This window comes from Plasmodium gallinaceum (genome assembly GCF_900005855.1).
Source record: "Plasmodium gallinaceum strain 8A genome assembly, contig: PGAL8A_v1_76, whole genome shotgun sequence".
NCBI classification, from domain to species: Eukaryota; Apicomplexa; class Aconoidasida; order Haemosporida; family Plasmodiidae; genus Plasmodium; species Plasmodium gallinaceum.
In genome coordinates, this window is record NW_021628238.1 from 2,049,903 (window position 1) to 2,051,396 (window position 1,494).

The window sequence follows — 1,494 nt, forward strand, 5'->3', positions numbered from 1 at the left end:
ATAAAAAAAAATTGAATTATAATTAAAAAAAATAAAAAAGCTACTTAAAAATAATAATAGAAATGGTAAAACAAAAAAAAAAATTAAAATATAATATTTACTAAAATTACAAAACAATAAAAAACCATTATATAAAAGAAAATATAAATACATAAAAAAAAATAATATATATATATATATATATATAGTAATATAATTTTTTTAAAACATTTTTAAGTAGCATAGATTATTTCAGGTGTAACATCTAAAATCAAAAAAGTATCAACTTGATTTTGATATTCTTCTAAATCTAGCAACATATCATTATCAATATCAAATGAATAAAATAAAACTTTTAAATTGAAAATTAAAGAGTCATCGATGTTTAATGATTCTTTAATATATTTAAATAAATCCTCTTTTTTTTTATTATTTTTAATATATGTAAACAGTTTATTATAAACATTTTTATCGTTGTTAAGATAAAACAATAATTCAGCAATATCAATTTTTCCATCTAGGTTATAATCCAATTGCAAAAAATTTGATAAATGATCAATTTCTATTAATAAAGATAATTGAAAATTTTGGAACTCTTCCATTTGTAACTTTTCATCTTCATTTATATCCCATTTACTTCTACTGTTTTTAAAAAAATTTTTGGAAAGCAAATGAACTAAATTGTTCTTTCTTATTAAAATATGCTTTTCCTCTTCAATTATATTTTCTAAAAATTCTGAAAAGTAAATTTGTAAATACTCATAGATGGTACTTTTATCTACCGTATCATCTGCGTCAAATAATATTTTAATTAATTTGATATAATTAAAATCATACGAATTTAAAGATAAAAATTCAGTGTAATTGAGTTTTTTATCTTTGTTTATATCAAATAGCTGAAATAAATAATTTAAAATATTTGTATTAATATCATCACTTTTTGATAATATTTCTACATTTGTCCTGAATTCGTTAAAATCTATTAAATTATTATTATTTCTGTCTAACTTTTTGAATACTAATTTAGATTTTTCTAGAACATTTTTATCTAAGGAAGGATTATTTGTATCCAAAACAAGATCTAATGAATTTTCATCCTCTTTCATTTCTTCTTTCTTTTTTTTAATTTTGTTTTCTATAATATTCGTTTCTTCATTTACTTTTTCTTCATGACTCATTACATTTCCCTTTTTTAAACTTTTCCAATCATTAAGAGGGAAATTGTTAAGAGATGTACACAAAAGCACCTTCTCTAATTTGTAAAAATTATTCTGTAAAAAATGACATAGCTTACTACTTCGTATTTTTATATTAAAAAAATATTCCTTTTTAATAAAACTATCAGATAATAAGATTAAAAATAAAAAAGATGCAAACAAAACAAATTTGGAAATAAGAGCATCATGTCGTACCCAAGAAAGCTTTAATAATTTCATATTTAAAAAAAAAAAAATAATAATTTTATATTCATAAACACTTTATTATGATTTTTTTTTTTTTTTTTTTTTTTTTTTT

General features: G+C 18.5%; 1 protein-coding gene across 1 annotated transcript; it reads right to left on the reverse strand.

Annotated features, from left to right (window-relative positions):
• Positions 1-212: 212 nt before the first annotated feature.
• On the reverse strand, positions 213-1,415 carry ACBP1 (apicoplast calcium binding protein 1, putative; the record flags this gene model as incomplete). Its single annotated transcript, XM_028671154.1, has 1 exon — positions 213-1,415. The coding sequence occupies one exon, from the start codon at positions 1,413-1,415 to the stop codon at positions 213-215; it is 1,203 nt and encodes a 400-aa protein (XP_028527835.1).
• Between the last annotated feature and the right edge of the window lie 79 nt (positions 1,416-1,494).